This window comes from Budorcas taxicolor, chromosome 2, assembly GCF_023091745.1.
Source record: "Budorcas taxicolor isolate Tak-1 chromosome 2, Takin1.1, whole genome shotgun sequence".
In the NCBI taxonomy this organism is placed as follows: domain Eukaryota; kingdom Metazoa; phylum Chordata; class Mammalia; order Artiodactyla; family Bovidae; genus Budorcas; species Budorcas taxicolor.
Window position 1 is genome coordinate 109,659,934 of NC_068911.1, and position 17,872 is coordinate 109,677,805.

Genomic DNA, 17,872 nt, shown 5'->3' on the forward strand with positions numbered 1-17,872 from the left:
GATATATGTATACATATAGCTGATTCACTTTGCACAGCAGAAACTAACACAACGTTGTAAAGTAATTATACTCCAATAAAAGAAAAACAAAGAATTAATTAAGGCCCATAACGTGTTACAAAGGCCAAAGATGAAAGACATTATACTAAGTACAAAGCCTCATTATGAGCCCTGCAGTTGATGGAATACAAAAACTCATTTATGGTTGGCAAAATTCTAAAACATCTAAATTTTCAAATAATTCTCAAATAAGGATACAAGAAAAAAAAAACTCTTTTTTTAATGTGGCTACTAGAAAATTTAAAAATACATATATGACCTATATTTGAGGCTCACATTATATTTCTACTGAATAGCACTGCTCTAGACCTCAACTAAGCTTATCACTCTATTGAGTCAGGTTTCTAAAAAGTTGAATTCCTGGACTGTACTACTCTGACTTTCTACAGAAATGCCTTTACTAAAGATTAACATAGCTCCCTGCTCTTATATTAATTTACTTAAGGTTGATTTTTCAAAAAAGACTATTAAAAGTGGAAGCAATCCAAGTGTATATCAATGGATGAACAAATAAAATGTGGTATATACACAAAATGGACTGTTATACAGCCTTAATAAGAAAAATATTCTGACACATGTTACAAATATAAACCTTGAAGAATAAGAATAATTTATTAAACTATGAAGTGAAATAAGCCAGTCACAAGAGGAAAAATGTTGTATAATTCTATTTAAATGAGGTACTCAGAGCAGTTAAGCTTATAGAGACAAAAAATAAAATGGTAGCTGTCAGCAGCTAAGGGAGGTGGGAAAGGGAAATTATCATTTAATGGGTATAGAGTTTCAGTTTTGCAAGATGAAAAAGTTCTCCTGACAGGCACTGGAGATGTTTGCAGAACAGTGTGAATGTATTTAATGCCACTGAGATGTACACTTAAAAATAATTAAAATAGTAAGCCTTGTGATATGTATATTTTACTTCAATCTTTCTAAAAGGTTATTATCTGCGCATATCTACCTGTAAATCTGCTATACAGAACAATGTCTTGCTGCCTATGAAATTTATTCTCTCAGTTTTGAGTTGGGAAAAAGTTAACTTTATCAATAAAGAGAAGTACTTCTTTTTAATAGACAACAAACTATATAAATCAGAAAGGTTTCCTTCTTTCCTTCCTGTCAAACTGCCTAGAGATAAATTGTGTGCTTTCTTTTAGTGGAAGTTCTTGACATAATCAACCCATTCCACCATCAGTTTGCCCCCTATACAGACATTATCTGTTTAATCTGGTTCTTATCTCCCTCCTCCTTTTAAACTTTTACTATATAGATTCTTTGTGTTTCACCTCATGTCTCCTTTAAAAGTTAAGAGATAAAATTAATTAATTTTAGTCTTGGCTTACACATTTAAAACAAAGAAATGGAAATCATAATAGTATAATCTAAATACATAAGCCTTTAAGTTAACCTTATTACATATGTAGTTACCATATTACAACTCCCAAAGATTCTTTGATTTTCATTCCTGAATATATTAATCAAGGTATCACTAAAACAGAGGTTGTTCAGGCAGAGGATGGTGAAAAATTGGCTATGCAGTATATATGAAGTAAAACTAATGTAAAAAAAAAATCTAATAATCAGGCTAATAATATTGACATTAGCACTGCATCATTACCTAGTTTTTTTAAATGCTCAGTATATATTTAAATCCCAAAGGTTCATACAAAACAACCTTGGAATAGGCTGAGTACTAAAATTCATTTTTAAATTGTAAATCAGAGTTTTTACTAACTCAGACAAGTTGTCTAATCCAAGATTAGCCTAAAATAATATTTTATTTGCTAAATGAATTTTTTATGTGAAACATTAAGCATATTTTTCGGTTTCTATATCAAAATAATTGAGAAGCTATAATACAATAAAATATTCTGAAAAAATGTTTACTATGAATACTTGTAAAATTTTGACCACATTTATATGGCTTCCCAGGTGGCACTAGTGGTAAAGAACCTGCCTGTCAATGCGGTAGACATAAAAGACTGGGGCTCAATCCTGGGTTGGGAAGATCCTCTGGAGGAGGAAATGGCAACCCACTCCAGTATTCTTGCCTGGAGAATCCCATGGACAGAGGAGCCTGGTGGGCTATAGTCCATAAGTTCGCAAAGAATCAGACACAACTGAAGCGACAGCACACATACGAATTTAAAGTAAAACTAAAAAAGCAATTATTTGAAGAAATCAATGCAGTCAATGCAAACTCTTACCTGGATATTTACTAGCATTTGTATTAATATATATCATAGTATAAAATAACTATTTATTATTCAAATTCTAAATATATATGAGTAGTTGTAGTGTACAGTATTTATTACATTCTTTCACATATGACTAGTAATTATTAACTTTCATACTCTAATTTCCCTCTGATGACAGATAACAGAGTTTAGAGTCATGAGTAAGCAACCTAAATTGTCTTACACTTCCATAGTATATTGTTGGTATGTATACTGTCTTAAAATTCAAATTCCAAACATACAATACAGAGAAGACTTACCACAAAGCAAAAAAAAAAGCTAATTTTTGCTACTTGAGTTGCCGTAAGTTTCCCCACAGTTTTAAGTAAGGATTCTTGTTCTTTCACAGTAGGATATGACATGCGCGACAACTTAGCTTCCAACGCATGGCTTGATGGAAGTTGTCGAATCTCCATAATATTACTAAATCTTACACGAGACTTTTTGGGAACTTAAAAGGAAAAATATAGTACAAAATCATTAAACATTTCCCCTCACACCCAACAAAAGTTACAAGTTTTAATATAATGATAAATGCATATAATTTAATAAATCTATGATCACATTTGAACAGTAAAAAAAAAGTTACATTATTATATGGGACAGCTCTGCTTATTCAAAACAGTTTGCAGGAAAAATGTTTCCATTTATAAAACATTTTGAAGATTTTAAAATGAGACCAATATTCAAATAAAGTTTCTTCAACTGTATACACACACAACTGACTGATTCAGGATATTGTATGAATATTATTTTAGCATCTATGTTGTTCAGTCGCAAAGTCATGTCCAACTCTTTGCAACCCCATGGACTGCAGCATGCCAGGCCTCCCTGTCCCTCACCATCTCCCAGAGTTTGCTCAAGTTCATGTCCAGTGAATCGGTGATGCCATCCAACCATCTTGTCCTCTGTGGCCCTCTTCTCCTTCTGCCTTCAACCTTGCCCAGCATCAAGGTCTTTTCCAATGAGTTGGTTCTTCGCATCAGGTGGCCAAAGTATTGGAGCTTCAGCTTCAGCACCAGTCCTTCCAATGAACACTCAGGACTGACTCCCTTTAGGATTAACTGGTTTGATCTCCTTGCAGTCCAAAGGATTCTCAAGAGTCTTCTCCAACACCACAGTTCAAAAGCTTCAATTCTTTCACACTCAGCCTTCTTTTTGGTCCAACTCTCACATCCATACATGACTAATGGAAAAAACATAGCTTTGACTAGGAACTTTGTCAGTAAAGTAATGATTTTAGAGCTCAAAAAGAGGAAATCTGTCACTGCTTCCATCTTTTCCCCTTGTATTTGCCATGAAGTGATGGGACAAGATGCCATGATCTTAACTTTTTTAATACTGAGTTTTAAACCAGCTTTTCCACTCTCCTCTTTCACCCTCACCAAGAGGTTCTGTAGTTCCTCTTCACTTTCTGCCATTGGAGTGGTATCATCTGCATATCTGAGGTTGTTATTTCTCCTGGCAATCCTGATTTCAGCTTGTAACTCATCCAGTCCAGCATTTATAGTAAAAGCTTATTTGGATTTTTCCTCATAGATATTCAATTTATCAGAATTATTTTCCTAGTCAAGCATGCAGAACATTCTTCTATAGCTCCATTACTTGCAAGAGAATATCATGGATAAGTTCTGTACCTTACACAGAAGCTGGCTTTCCTTATCACATTCACAACTAGGAAAACTCCTGTAATTCACTATCAACATCTTTGATGGCCTGGTTAGAGAAAATATGGTTCATTAAAAAATAAATCTATGTTTATAATAACACCATAGAGATTTCTGGTATTTGGAAGCTATTTCCACTGAATTAATGAAAACTTCCAGTCAAACTACCAGACAACTATAGGCTGAACCAATATCACATGGAACAGAAGACCTGCCAGGTGATCTCAGGCAACCCACAGAACCACTAAGTTTTAGAATGGCTTGAATGAAAAGCTAAAATTTTCATCCATTTCTAAGTTACAAAATTTGAAGTTTTGCTTACTTTTTTCAGTATCAATGCTTGTGTTCTCAGATTTTTCACTCGGAAGATCATGAAATTTCACAGGAACATATAGAGGCTCACTCTGGAATGCAGCAAAAACAGAAACAAATATAAACAGCAAGTATAATATCTGATACACTGGTTAAATTTAAGTGAATGGTTTATAGACACAGATACCACCCAAAACAGAGCCTTTCACCACCATGCTTATACAGCATAATTTTCCCAAAATGCATTTTTAAAACTTAAAAAGGAAACTCAAATGATCTACTCAGGTACAAAGAAAGAATAAGTTTAAAGCTTAGAAATGTAATCGGACAGCACTGGCACATTATGATATTCAACATTTAAATATCATAAAAGCAGACCTCTCTCAGCTAATAGATTATCTCCCATTTCTTTTCATTCATTCTTTTTAAGATATATATATTGAGCTCCTACTGTGTCAGGTACTGTTCTAGGTCCTGGGGATAAAACAGTGAATAGAAACAAAATCTCTGTTCTCAATGATCAGTCAGTCTAATGGGGAAGGCAGAAAATGAACAGATAATCACATGTATAATATATATACAAATTTGCCAAATTGCTTCCCCTTACGACTTGAGTCACCTAAAACCAAAAATTCCTAAAAATCTTAACTAGATTAATAGATAGAAAAATAGCTTCCTCTTATCAGTTCTTACTTCTCATGTCCAGAGCAGGTAAACTTACATTTCTCATTAGTCCTCACAACTTAAAACGGAATTTTAAAGGAACTTTTCTAGAAGTTGAGATATAAAATAATTGAGTGGCAGACAACAGAATTAAAATCAGGTTTGTCTAACCATGCTCTAAAGATCTACATTTTTCAGTTCAGTTCAGTTCAGTCGCTCAGTCGTGTCCAACTCTTTGCGACCCCATGAATCACAGCACACCAGGCCTCCCTGTCCATAACCAACTCCCAGAGTTCACCCAAACTCATGTCCATTGAGTTGGTGATGCCATCCAACCATCTCATCCTCTGTCATCCCCTTCTCCTCCTGGACTCAATCTTTCCCAGCATCAGGGTCTTTTCAAATGAGTCAGCTCTTCGCATGAGGTGGCCAAAGGATTGGAGTCTCAGCTTCAATATCAATCCTTCCAATGAACACCCAGGACTGATCTCCTTTAGGATGGAGTTGTTGGATCTCCTTGCAGTACAAGGGACTCTCAAGAGTCCTCTCCAACACCACAGTTCAAAAGCATCAATTCTTCAGCACTCAGCTTTCTTTCTACATTTTTAAGTGGTTCTAAATGCCTCAACTGTTCTTGCAAATGTTTCTCAGATGCTCTGTATTCAAGGTACAATTCTCCAAAGACACTGTTTCTTAAATAACAAAAAATATTTTTTATTTTTATTTAACTCCTGATACAGACTCTGTCAATTGAAAATATTCAGTAAATGAAGAGATAACAGGATTTGGAAATAGAGTCTCTTTATTGCATTACAGCATTTGACCTAAAACAGTTTGACATGTCCATCTTACAGATAATGGCAAAACTTAGCAAAATAGTAGGCCTTCCCAGGTGGCACAGTGGTGAAGAAACATCTGCAATATTGCAATGCAAAAGATGCAAGAGATAGGGTTTGATCCCTGGGTTGGGAAGACCAATCCACTCCAGTATTCTTGCCTGGAAAATCCCATGGACAGAGGAGCCTGGAGGGCTCTATAGTTCATGAGGTCGTATAGTTCATGGGGTCCCAAGAGTCAGACATGACTGAGCACAGCACAGCAGCAGTAGAAGAGTAGGTTGCCATTTCAACTCTTGTCTTCTACACTGACAGAGACAACTGATATTAGTCTTGTGTTTTCTACCCCTACTTTTCTTTTTGCTGTTGTTATTGTGGGTTTTGTTTTTGTTTTGTTTTGTTTTTTGCTGCGCTGCGCAGCTTTGTAATATCTTAGTTCCCTGATCATGGATCAAACACATACGTTCAGTAGTAAAAGCACAGGATCCTAACCATTCGACCATCAGGGAATTCCCAATTATTAGTCTTGTTGACACTAAAGATCTGAGAGAGAAAAGGAATGACACTTTCTCTAAGTTGAACAAACCCTGCTACTGCTAAGTCACTTCAGTCATGTCCGACTCTGTGCGACCCCATAGACAGCAGCCCACCAGGCTCCCCCGTCCCTGGGATTCTCTAGGCAAGAACACTGGAGTGGGTTGCCATTTCCTTCTCCAATACATGAAAGTGAAAAGTGAAAGAGAAGTCGCTCAGTTGTGTCTGACCCTCAGCAACCCCATGGACTGCAGCCTTCCAGGCTCCTCCCTCCATGGGATTTTCCAGGCAAGAGTACTAGAGTGGGGTGCCATTGCCTTCTCTGTTAACAAACCCTACACTGCACCAAATAACCTATCTTGCAAGCAACCGTAGTTCTAAGAGCCAGATGAACTAAAAGATAGTACTGTCAATAAGGTCACCAAGCTAGTACTTCATAAATTGGTACTAAATTTTAGAGAAACTTTAAAATCTTTCTCAAATAGAATAACACACTTGGAATGATACATTTTAAATAGATAACTTAGTAATGATCTAAAAAAAGTATAAAAGCTTAAATAGAGTGACTATGTTAATTCCTTTGTAAGCTTGTTTATTATCTGTCTCTCTCCCTTCCTCAAACACACACTGGAGCATAAGCTATATTTCAAGAATCTAGAAGAACTGTTTAATATATTAAGTGCTCTTAAAAATTTGTGAAATGAATACACAATCTACTTACAGAGTCTGTTTCAAGTAAATGCATTTGCTTCTAAGTGATAAAATATAACAAACATGATGTGACAAAGGCAGTAAGAAACAAAGGACTTCCTTTTCTCTTTTCACTCCTTAACTAATTTCCTCTTCCCTTCTCCCCTTAGAGGTGGCTGAATTGCTTGCTTCTAGGCCCCAGGTATCTCTAAGCAAAGAACGTACCAAAAAAAAGAAAGTACCAAATTACAACTCTTGTGGAGAGCACCTAACATGGAGATATAACTATCTTAACATAGCTGTGGTGCTATCAAAGTTATTTCAGTCCTTCCTGCCATGGTCAACTCTACCCAGTCTCTCCCTGACGAGAAAAGACACACTTACCAAAGAACTATTCATAGTTGTATCTGTTGTGCAAGCAGCAAAGTACCCTTCAGCATCTGCAAACTACAAATTATGAGACATAAAATTTGATTAAACTCGTGTTACAAAGTAGAACTGATGTGAGTCACAGCTCAAATCAGTAAGGAAGAGTCAATCTAGAAAAATGGACAAGATATGGACAACTCACAGAAGAATTCTACTATGCAACAAATCATGAAAAAAGTAACCAAAAACATGAAAATTAAACAAGATATCACTGCCTACCTATCCTACTGGCAAATCATTAGGGTTTTGCTAACAGTTCAATCTTATATACTGCTAACAGACATGAATCAGATGAAACTACTATAGATACTAATTTAGTGAAAAGAATCAAAAGCTATAAAATCACTAGGTGTTTTACCCAGCAATTATGCTTTTAGGAATTCAGCCTAAGTAAATAACTACATATGAATACAAAGGCATTCCTATTTATTTATAACAAAAGAGAAAGTGAAAACACTCTAAAAATTGTTAGTTAAATAAAATAGGAAACAATGATAACAAATGTTTATTTGTCTGGAATAGTATTCATGATATAGTAAATGAAAAATCAAGTCAGGTTAGAAAGCAATATATATATACCAAACCTATTTCTGCTACAAATCTTTTTTAATATATATATATATAAATAGGTATCGACGGATAGTATCAAATATTTATCGTGGTCTTAGAATGGCAAGAGTACAAATAGATTATTCTTATTCTTCCTGTTAACATAATTTGTCTCCAACAATGAACATTATTACTACTGCAATTATAAAATACTTAACACTGAAAAATGTTTCAGCAATGTTCAGTTTCATAAAAAGTTGTTCATGATATACTATCAAGCACAAAAAGCAAGTGATAAAACAGGATGTAACAGTACAATTTCATTTTTATAAAAAGTGAAACAAAAGTACACACATGTAAAACAGTGACAGTATATATGCCAAAATACTGTCAGTGATTATTCCTTGAATGGTAGAATTTATTATTTTGTTTTGTTCCTCTATATCTTTAAAATTTTCAACAATGTACATGTATTAATACACATGTAACATATTCCTACATGTAATACTACAATGAACGTGCATTTCTATAATGTATACATCTTAACTTTTGCAAAGTAAAAACTACACACAATCATAATTTTGGTAAGTTTTTGTGCGCAGGAGTATAATTTCTAGTCTTTACCTCAAAAATTACTGAAAAGCCTGATAAAAATCTAAAAAGTTCATTTCTCAAGCATGCATTCTTTAGCTAAGACAAGAAATAATATTATTTTAATTCACAAAAAGTAGTACACATAAAAGAAAAGGATTTATGGAAATAGAAAATAAAACACAGGTTACCAGAAGCTGGGAGAAGGAAAGAGTGGGCATTCAAGCAGAGTTTCTGCTTGGGATGATAAAAAAGTTCTGGAGATGGATAGTGGTAATGGTTACACAGCAAAATAAGTGTACCTAATTCTACTGAACTACACATTTTAAAATGGTTAAAATAGTAAATTTTATGTTATATATATTTGATTACAATAAAAACAGGATAAAAGAACAAAATGATTAAAATGGTAAACTGGATGTTATGTATATGTTACCAAAATTTTAAAAAGAAAGAGAGGGATAGAGAATCTAAAAAAAAAAAGAAAAAGAAAAGAATTAATGTAAGAGATAGTTTTATATTCTTCATTATCAAAAATTGAGTTTCCACTACAAGGAAGATGTATCACTACATAAACTGTCATTTTTTCCAACACTTAAAAACAAGCATGTATGTCACATTAATGAAAGAATATAATCTGATTGGCCAAACATCTGAAAAATGCCCTGAAATATGTTATTTTCATTTTAACATACAAACTTTGAATTATTTTTCTTCTATAATCAACTAATTAGATGATATTCATCTGGTCTGCAAATGACCAAAACTCTAGATACTCTTCTTATCCCTTATCTTCCATCATTTTCTCCACATGTTCTGAACTGAACTGAACTGAAATAATATTTAACAACTCAGGGAAAGAAAGAGGTAAGGGAAAGAAACTGATTATGTACCTTTGATCTTTCACAAAATATTCTGATGCCAAGCTGATTAGAAAAAATTTAAAGTATCGACAAAAGTAAGTTTTTCTTATATCATGCTATTTTCATTCATGAACAACTTAAAATCTGACATCTTTCAAGAAACTAGTACTTTGAAAAACTGAAAACCCCCTCTCCAACAAACACTTGAAATTTAAAACTTACAAAAGTAGCATGCTTTCCTCGAAATCCTTTTGTACACTGTTGTCTCCAAGGCTTCCAAACTATAAAGCCCAAAAGGTACAGAACAAACATAGATGTTTTTGCAAAGGTGCTGAAGAATGGTTTGTTGTACTGAGTAAAAACATACTGTGAAGGAAAACAGTTACACAAACTATGAGACAAACCTAATTACTCATTTCCAATAAAATAAGATTATAACATGATTTTTAACTCTAAATGCTCGTTTGGAAAGATCAAAAGAGATTACAAAAATATTTTTAATTCATTTCTGAATATTGTCTTTTTCTTACATGCAAAGCATAATATTTCTAAACAACTTGCAAAAAAAAGTTTTCAGTTTGCACTGAAAACCTACTACTGTGCAACAGCATCTATATTAGGGACTAAGGCAAAATAAGACAGGCTTTCCTGGGAGGAGATATAAAGATACAGATTTTATATATACAGATAGATATAGATACAAAGAATACACAGTGTAATATGCTAATACCATGACAGTGGGGTATAGGGTACTATGGGAATACCAAAGAAAGATCATTTTGAAGGTTATAGAAGTTTTTCAAAAGAAGCTATTCTTGATCCATATCTGAAAGGCTAAATAATAGCCCAAACAGAGGAAATAGCACAAAGAAAGCCAATGGAAAAGTATGGGCTAATAAGAAAACTGCGTGAAGTTTACAGTTATTAGGAAGTTATAAAAAAAAAAAACCCTGCAGTTATCATTTTTGTTTGATTTTTTTTTTAAGTATAGTTGATTTACAATGCTGTGTTAGTTTTAGGTGTACAGCAAGATGATTCAGGTTTGTGTGTGTGTGTATATATATATATATAATACATATTCTTTTTCAGATTCTTTTCCATTATAAGTTATTACATGGTATTGAATACAGTTCTCTGCACTACATAGGATATCCTTGTAATCATCATTTAAATTGAAAATATCAGAAAGAACTCATAATTTTTATTTAAAAAAAAAAAAATCCTAGTTATGTGCATTGAAAGCCCTAGAAAAAAATAACCCATAAGAAATAAGCACCACAAGAATCCAGATGATAATCTGTACCATTTTGAAAACAAAAAAACCACTGATCCTTGAAGAAAGGGTCAAATCCAAGGCAGGAATGTATGACATAAGTCTAGGACATTTTGTGTTAGAAGGCAAACAGGATGGGGTCCTACTGAAAAAGGACACTAGAGACAATTTAAAGGTGCTCTCACTGGCCAAAGATAGGGCAGTTTAAGCATCAAAGGGATAATAAACACAATCCTATTTCTTTTTTTTAATTTAAATTTATTTACTTTTATTTGGAGGATAATTGCTTTACAATATTGTAATGGTTTCTGCCATATATCAACATGAATCAGCCATAGGTATATATGTATGTCCCTGCCCCCTTGAGCCTCCCCACCTCTCACCCCATCCAATCCATTAAGTTGTCACAGAGCAGTGGATTTGAGCTCCCTGTGTCATAGAGCAAATACAGCAAATTTCCATTGGCTATCTAATTTTACATTTAGTAATTAATAACCACAATTGTTTAAAACACATCAAACATACAAAAATCCATAAATGTATAATGATATACAAAAAATGCTCAATGGTTATTTCTGGAAGTTGCTAGGTAACATTAATTTAAAATGAATAAAGAAAAGGAATAAAGATTTATCCAAACTTTCCTATATGAACCATGTTTCAGGACAACCAAATAGTAGTTGCAGAAAAGTTCTCCTTAAAGAATTCCAAGTAATAAATGCAGAAGGAATGATCCTTAGAAAAATCAACATTTTATAACCTCTAGTGAAATACTCTATCTGGACAATAATCATATGGATATTCAACAACTACCTAAAGACTGATGAGGAACTTACAGTGCTCAAATTGGCATCATTCAAAGTAAGACTTGTAGCCATTACTGGCCTCATGTTGTGATGTCAAAGGAAGTAACCAACACAATAAAAAAAACTAAACTATTTAAAACTAAAATAAAATTTTAAAGATAAACTTATTTCCTTATCAACATTAAACAGATTTCTTTGTAGTTTAACTACAGAATGCTAATCTTGAGAAAAAAAAAGTTTGTAGAAGAGTGAAAAATCAATGGCCTAATGTATTCCAGAGTCTAATTCCAAAAAGGCTAAAAATTTATTCATCAGATACAATGTCAATGTCAACTATTTACTTAGCTACCACATGGGATGACCAGCAGTATCACACTGCTTCCTTTGACATTTAAGTTCATTTTATAAATGCTAGTCTTCCTTTTGCCTTAAGATAGCAACATGTAATTTGAAACACAGTAATTTCTGAAAATAAATTTTTGCAGAGATCATTAACTAAAGTGAATAAAGTACCTATACAAGTTGAAAGAAAAACTATCTTGTAAACTCAAAATACCACATTACTACCAATAGGTCATCAATAAAAACACAATAAAATTTAATTATAGGCAATCACTCTATACATGTACTTCACAGGAACGTTTAAATCAGCAAGCACATAAATGTCCATGCACCAATGTATGTGTACAATAGTGACCATACATGAAAACTCGGATCACTTTCACTCATTTGTCCAAAAGTATTTTCACTTTCTACTAAATGGTGACTCCTGGATGGTTGTTCCACTAGAAAATAGTATTTATAAAAAAAGAAATAAATTTAGCGGGAAAAAAAAACAAAAAACCCACAAATATTAAGAAAATAGGCATGTATCTCATTTTCTAAATAACCTCCTTTTAGGGATTTAAGAAAACTGCATGAAACAATAAAAACAGTATCCTTTTAGCTTCAACTTGAATTGATACTAGTTCGTTATAAAAGAAAATTTAACAATATTCAAAATACCGCTTAAGTGGGCATAAGAGACAGTAATGGCTAGAGATATAATGATATTTCAATAACACAGCAACATTCCTAGATAAGGCTTACATACCGAAGTAAGTTCTGAGGATGCAACCCATATCACATCAACAAGTAGGAGAATAACAATCCCAAGAGCCATTCGCTTTCGCTGAGTGAAACCACTGCTCTGGGAATTCATTCGGTTCATGATAAACACACACACCATTTGCAGTCTGTTTTTAGAAAAACACAGATCACATTAGAAAGGATCTTTAAAAAATAACCATATAAAAATGAGAATATAAGTACAACAGAAGTATGACATTTGTTAAGCTAATGTTCAAAGTCATACAGTTTTTGTTTTTTTAAAGTGTTGAATTTACCTTATTTTAAAGGCCTTTCTGAGATCCTGAAGAGCAATGCCTGAAAACTTAGCAGATCTGAGTCTAAACGGAGGTGAAGAACTCAGCGCACCTAAAAATCACCACAGAATAATGCTTGTGAAAACATCAACCACTCAAAATAAGACTCATAAGCTCTTTTTCACTCTTCACCTTTAAAATGAAAGCAAATGAAAGAATATCAAAGTATGTGAAATATAACTGACATTTTTCTCTACACTTATGTTATCTACTACACATTTCAAATTATACTCAAAGAACACGGTACAAAGAAAAAAAGCAAAATTCAACAAACAGCATATTTAAGAATACTTAACTAGTGAAGAACAGCTTCATAATAGTTTCATAAAGACCGAACTGGATTCGCCGCTGTTGCTACTCTCCAGAGGTACCCAACCCCGGGACAGTGTCTAGACACGCGCCTGTTTCTAAGTGTCTTCTCCGTCCCAGATCTTGAGTGATCTTGGCAGATTTGAGAGGAAGTGATTTGTTTTGAGTATTGGGGGCACGTTTCCAAGCACCTCACATGGTCAAGGGAAAGGATCCTCCACGCTTCCCCCACCCACCCCTGTCACTGTGTCTACTATTTCGATCTGAAATAGTCATTCACGAGGTGGGTGGGGTAACAGCTGTTCAAGGGAATCTTACTTTTTTCCAGGAAGGAAAAAAAAAAAAAAAAGTTAAGGCAGTGACGTCTCCCCGGAGAAGATTAAAGCCCTGAGGCGGCGGCGCCGAGCAGCTTCCTCAACTACCAGAGTCTAGACTGGGCTCGCGCGCCCCTGTCAGCCTCCCCCTCAATAGGTCCCCAGACACTGTGGCCATTTCGGTCAGAGCACCTCGGCTGCTACCAGAGGCTGAAGAGCGGGGCTGTTCAGGGCTCTCGGTCCCCGGCTTCGGTTCCGAGTGATTTCGCGGCCCTCCTGTGCCTACTTACCTGGCCTTCCTGCCCCGGGATGGTGTCGTGGCGGCACCATGAGCGGACCCGGCCTGGACCCGCCGCCGCCCAGGGCCACGGCCGCGGCCTCAGACTCAGAGAGCTCTCTCACCGCCTGTCATTGCGCTGCGCGCAGGCCCAGCCCCAGAAGCCGCGGTGGCCCTCGGGGCGACGCTGCCGATGCCAACCGGCTCCACTCGGTTCGGGAGGGCTGGGGGCGGGCGAAGGTAAGGAACCGCGCAGGCAGCGATGGCCGCGGAGGCCCGGAGCTGGACCCTGGCCCCGGCCCCGCCCCCGGCCGGCCAGCCTGCCAGCCCGGCCTGCGGCCCCGCCCCTCTCCCCGGCCCAAGGACTGTGGCGCACGGGTTTCGTCACGACCGCGCGACTGCAGGCGGCGGGAGGGTGTACCTCTAGGGTAGTTTGTCTATTGACTGGCGCTGGGCACAGAGCGAGAAGATGCCGCTGGGACGGCAAGAGAGGAGATGGGAAGAAGGGAAGCTGGGCGCGGTGGAATGAGAAGAGGAAGAAGGCGTGGGTGGTTGAAATGGAGCGAAGGACCAGGGAAGTGCTTGAGCCTCCAGATGCCCCGCACCAAGACAACAGCTAACAACTGCATTTGTTACAAAATTCGGTCAGGAAACTCTCAATAGTTCTTCCTCGAGAAGAGGACGGAAGAGTAGAATGGCTTGGGAGAACTTTTGCGTCCTGGAGAGCAGACTGGCCTGGGAGAACTTTCGCTTTCTGGAAACTCGTGTATGTAAAATAGATCCCAGCTTCGGGAATTAGAAGTTCTGTCAGTAAGGGCAAACTATTTCACCTCCCTGGCCCTCAGATTACTGAAAAGTAGGCATAATAATAGTACCTGCCTCGTCTATTGATTTGTATATATGCTAGGATTACTTGAGCATACAAATGTGAAGGGTTTAGATAATTCATGCAGGTAGAACACAAATGTTAATAATTATTAAATTGTACAGATTTTTAAAATTAGCTTTTGAATATCCCATAAGAAAAAGCCTTGACCAGCGTCCTGATATGTATTTAGAAAACGAAAATGAGACCAGAAGTTTCTTCACTGGAGTTGTCTACTACCAGCACATTTGTAACATCTTTATGAGGTGGTGTGAAGAAATTTAAGTTTTCTTCTGTCACAATGTAGTACATTTCTTATCTTCTAAATTGCTCCTGTTTTATTGAAATTGAATATATTAAATTTGTTCCGTTAACTAGTAAAGCAATACCATTGAACATTTTTTGTGTTGACCCAGTCAATTTCTAATAAACTATCAGCATTAACGGAGAAGGCAATGGCACCCCACTCCAGTACTCTTGCCTGGAAAGTCCCATGGATGGAGGAGCCTGGTAGGCTGCAGTCCATGGGGTCGCTAAGAGTCGGACACGACTGAGCGACTTCACTTTCACTTTTCACTTTCATGCATTGGAGAAGGAAATGGCAACCCACTCCAGTGTTCCTGCCTGCAGAATCCCAGGGAGGAGGGAGCCTGGTGGGCTGCCGTCTATGGGGTCGCACAGAGTCAGACACGGCTCAAGTGACTTAGCAGCAGCAGCAGCATTAAGCTCCTCTAATAAATATTCAGAAAGATATCACGCAGAATAAAAAATCATAACCATTTAAATTACTTAGGGGAAATTTGTTTGCAGACATTGATCAAATTATTCCAGTAGATGCTTTATTCTTGTTTCTTTAGAGTGGCAGGCCCATAGTAGACTGAAAAAAAATAGTAGCATTATGAATACCTTCCAGGATCTAAGAATTAGGAAAATTAGGTTGTACTTCTTAATCTGACCACACTTTATTCTGTGATCTTGAGGACTATTATTCTCTCTACCTCAATTTATTAGAAATATGCTGATACTGTTACCTATTTCTTAAATAAATAATGCAAATGTAAATACTTTGTTGCTGCTAAGTCGCTTCAGTCATGTCCAACTCTGTGCGACCCCACAGACAGCAGCCCACCAAGCTCCCCTGTCCCTGGGATTCTCTAGGCAAGAACACTGGAGTGGGATGCCATTTCCTTCTCCAATGTATGAAAGTGAAAAGTGAAAGTGAAAGTGAAGCAGTGTCTGACTCCTAGGGACCCCATGGACTGCAGCCTACCAGGCTCCTTGTCCATGGGATTTGCCAGGCAAGGGTACTGGAGTGGGTTGCCATTAACTTCTCCGATAAATTACCATTATTACCGCTTATTTCCAGAGCATCTGCTAAAGGACAGTGCCTCTAGTCCTAGGTTAATCTTCCATTAACATGTTTTCCCAGCACACTCTGAGGAAAATTCCACTGGACTACTCTGAGTCAACAGACACTGGTGTGATTTCTGTGCTGTGGCATCCTGAACTCAGGCATTTCTTTCTTGTGTCCCCACGTCTTGTCCAAAGCCAAGTCCTTAGTAACTTCGAAGTCTTAGAAAGCTGCTTTCTGGTATAACTTTAACTCTTATTTCCGTGTGATTAATTCTTAGAAGCAAGAACTTTACATTTCCCTCCCTACAAAATCCCAACTGTCTACATTTTCAAATAAAAATTCCACAAGAACAAGAATTTTTGCCTTTATTATTCTCCACTATACCCTCAGCATCTAGACTAGGGCCTAACACAGAAGTGTGGTCAGTGTTTTGAATGAACTGGAACATCTTGCTGTCTCTTGACATTTTGAAGCCTATTTTCTTCCTCATATCTTCATTTTTGTTGGTACCACTATTTTTGTAGTCTCACAGTCTTAAAAGATTGATTTTTCATGTTTATTAATTTCCTTTTAACTCTTCAAAGTTGATCACTCTTTAAGTCCTTTTGAAATCTCTCAGTAGTAGACCCTTAAAATTCATGTTATTAAGTCCAAAATCTTTAAAAAAGTTACCTGAAATATAGAGAATATAATTTCCTCAGTAATTACATGTGTCACAATATGAATATGAAGGTAAGATCATGTGTGAGTGTACAGGGCAGTCAGTAGTTCACTCCTGTACACCAGTATCAAAGATTACATTTCAAATCCAAGCCTTAGTAAAATTACAAATGGCTATGTCATGAGTCTTTGAAGCTCCTAGTTAATAGTTGAAACCACTTGTAATAGTTCTGTGAATTCCAAGCGTGGAAATAAAGAACACTCAAATGAGAACAAGCAGAAGACATTTATTCAGAGCTTGCTGTAGCAAGGCAGTCAGCCCACATCACTTGGATTTGGCAGAGATTCAAAGACAGGGAAGTGTAAAAGCTTTCCAGTAGAAACAGGGAAAGGCTTCAGGTATACCCTGATGGTTGGCGTGGGGAAACAAGGAAAACTAACCAGAAACAAGGCATCCTTTGTGGTTGGAGGGATACATATTTACCTTTCTCTGGTTCTAATTTGGAAACAAGACAAAAACTTAGGAAGCTGGCAGTTATTGATCAAGTGCTGACCAACAGACTACTCTTGTCGCTTGTATTTATCATATTTTCTACTAGAATGCTGGGCACAAAAGCTCAATAAATAATTGATTTGATTTTTATCTAACACATGGTCTAATGGATTGGCGTTCATGATTTAGTTTTCATTACTGTACACAGGAGACTGCTTTTGAATTTGAATTACTGCATTTTACCGGGCAAGTCAGAACCTTGGGAAGTTCTGAGATTTAGATCTAAGGTCCTAAGGGTTTATTGTGTACAGTCAAGTCCTACATTTTAAAGGGTTTACAGGCAGTTTGGAGGAGCAAAATATCAACAGAGAATTGAATAAAAGTTCTAAACACCCAGAAAATAGGCATCTTAAGACAATGCTTGACTAATGGCCACTCATTGCCATGCCCTTGAGGGTATGGACAGAGTTCTGCAGGCATGATCTCTTCAGGTAAATATAAAGAAAGCTGTATAAAACAGGTGGATCTGAACTTCATTTTAATAATGGGTAGAATTGACAGGGATGGAATAGATAATTATTTTTTTTTCTAAAAATAACAATATGAGCATAGGGGAGGAAAAGTTCTTTTTTCCTTTTACCCTCCTGGTTTTCCAGCTGGGGTCCTATA

General features: G+C 36.3%; 1 protein-coding gene across 3 annotated transcripts in view; it reads right to left on the reverse strand.

Annotated features, from left to right (window-relative positions):
- SLC35F5 (solute carrier family 35 member F5) overlaps nucleotides 1-14,088 on the reverse strand; it is a 37,764-nt gene extending 23,676 nt beyond the window's left edge. For 2 of the 3 annotated variants that reach the window (XR_008201262.1, XM_052660044.1), the window contains exons 1-7: nucleotides 13,845-14,088; nucleotides 12,893-12,983; nucleotides 12,601-12,742; nucleotides 9,651-9,794; nucleotides 7,381-7,443; nucleotides 4,284-4,365; nucleotides 2,555-2,745 (exon numbers count right to left, since the gene is read on the reverse strand). Coding sequence is in view for 2 of the 3 variants with exons in the window: in XM_052660044.1 (XP_052516004.1) it covers nucleotides 2,555-2,745; nucleotides 4,284-4,365; nucleotides 7,381-7,443; nucleotides 9,651-9,794; nucleotides 12,601-12,742; nucleotides 12,893-12,983; nucleotides 13,845-13,884 (753 nt within the window). In the remaining variant the exon portion in view is untranslated. Of the gene's footprint in view, nucleotides 1-2,554; nucleotides 2,746-4,283; nucleotides 4,366-7,380; nucleotides 7,444-9,650; nucleotides 9,795-12,600; nucleotides 12,743-12,892; nucleotides 12,984-13,844 lie in introns of those variants that run through there. The other variant, XM_052660054.1, reaches the window with a different exon arrangement.
- Between the last annotated feature and the right edge of the window lie 3,784 nt (nucleotides 14,089-17,872).